General features: G+C 60.8%; 1 protein-coding gene across 1 annotated transcript in view; it reads left to right on the top strand.

The window, feature by feature from the left end:
* Window positions 1-1,521, top strand: part of CABIN1 (calcineurin binding protein 1) — a 69,756-nt gene that overhangs the window by 9,459 nt on the left and 58,776 nt on the right. The window contains 2 exon segments of the mRNA XM_006768780.2: window positions 8-86; window positions 1,386-1,464. Coding sequence (XP_006768843.2) covers window positions 8-86; window positions 1,386-1,464 — 158 coding nt within the window.

Genomic DNA, 1,521 nt, shown 5'->3' with positions numbered 1-1,521 from the left:
TGCTCAGCATCTACCACAGCTGGAGGCGGCACAGCACCAGCCTGCCCAACCCGCTGCTGCGGGACTGCAGCAACAAGCACATCCAGGTGGGCGGGCGGGCCGTGTCAGACTGGGCCCAGGGTGGGCTCGGGAGCCTTCAGGGGGTGGGGCTGTTGCTGCCTTGCGCCTGTTTAGCTGCACTGACTTCTGGGCCTGGAACGTGGGCCCCTGGGAGTTGGAAGCAGGAAGGCATGGAACCTGGCTGGTGGCTGAGCGGAGGGCGCCAGGAGCGAGAGTGGGCACCGGTTCTCAGGAGGCTGTTGCTCGGGGAGCCATGGTGGCGCAGGGCGTGGGGGTTCTGGAGGCAGATGACAGGATGAACTGAATGAAGGGCGAGGGGTGGGACGGGGCGGACTCCTAGGGCTGGCTCAAGCCTGGGCTGGTGGCAGGGTGGTGCAGAGAGGCTGGGGAAAGGGAAGACTTGGCTGGATTTGAGGTTCCCAGGGCTGTTACTGAGAAAACGTAAGTGCAGAGGCTAAGCAGGGCTGCTTAGGGGAGTGGTGGGGTCTTTAGTAGTAGGGCCAGGCCATGCCGTCCATCTGCCCACAGCACTCCATACCGCAGGCTCCTCCCCTCGGTGCCTCCCAGGGCTCAAGGGGACCCAGCGTGTTGGCCCCTCTCCCAGTGGGGAAGAGGCTGGATGCTGAGGAGGGAGCACTGGGAGCCCTCAGGGCCTGCCTGGCTGGTGGTGTCTCTGGCTGAGGGCACTGCAGGTTGTGCAGCCTCTGCTGGGACTCCCTGGGGCCACTTCCTTCAGTGCCTGAGGGCAGTGCTCTGACCCTGCAGACTCTTTGTTTTGTTAGCCCTCACCGAGGATGTTCCCATTGATTTTTAGAGTGAGTAGAAGGGAGGGGGGGGGAGAGAGAGAAACATCGATGTAAGAAAGACACATGGATTGGTTGCCTCCTGCATGGTGTCAGGAATCGAGCCTGCAATCGAGGTACATGCCCTTAACCGGAATTGAACCCGCAACCTTTCAGTCCAAGGGCCAGCACTCTAACCACTGATCCAAACTGACCAGGGCTGACCCCGGATCTCTTTAAGGGCTGAGTACTGTGCTGTGGGGACGGCAGCTGGCCCAGCACTGGGCAGGCGACAGAGCTGCCCGTCATGGGCTAGTCCCTCAGGACTGAAGCCGGTTTCCTGGCTCCTCCCAAGCAATGCCCCCCCTGTGGATCCACATGCTCCCTTCTGCATCCTGGCAGGTTGCCGTCGATCATGTACTAAATGGGAAGTGGGGAGAATAGTGACTTTTTTAAGTCAAAGTAAATTTTCATTTAATTTGTTCCATTCCCACCCTTTGGCGACTCTGTGCCCGTCCTGACATCGCGGTGCCTGTCCCTCAGGGCATGATGCTGATGTCCCTCTGCTGCATGGAGCTGCAGCTGGACCAGTGGCTGCTGACCAAGGGCAGGAGCTCCTCGGGTAGGAGCGCTGTTTCCTGTGGCGGGGGGGCCTGCCGGACCTTTAGCAGTCAGCAGG

The sequence above is a fragment of the Myotis davidii genome, unplaced genomic scaffold (assembly GCF_000327345.1).
Source record: "Myotis davidii unplaced genomic scaffold, ASM32734v1 scaffold43, whole genome shotgun sequence".
NCBI classification, from domain to species: domain Eukaryota; kingdom Metazoa; phylum Chordata; class Mammalia; order Chiroptera; family Vespertilionidae; genus Myotis; species Myotis davidii.
Note: the sequence above shows the minus strand (reverse complement) of the source record. Positions and strands in the feature narration are given on the sequence as shown.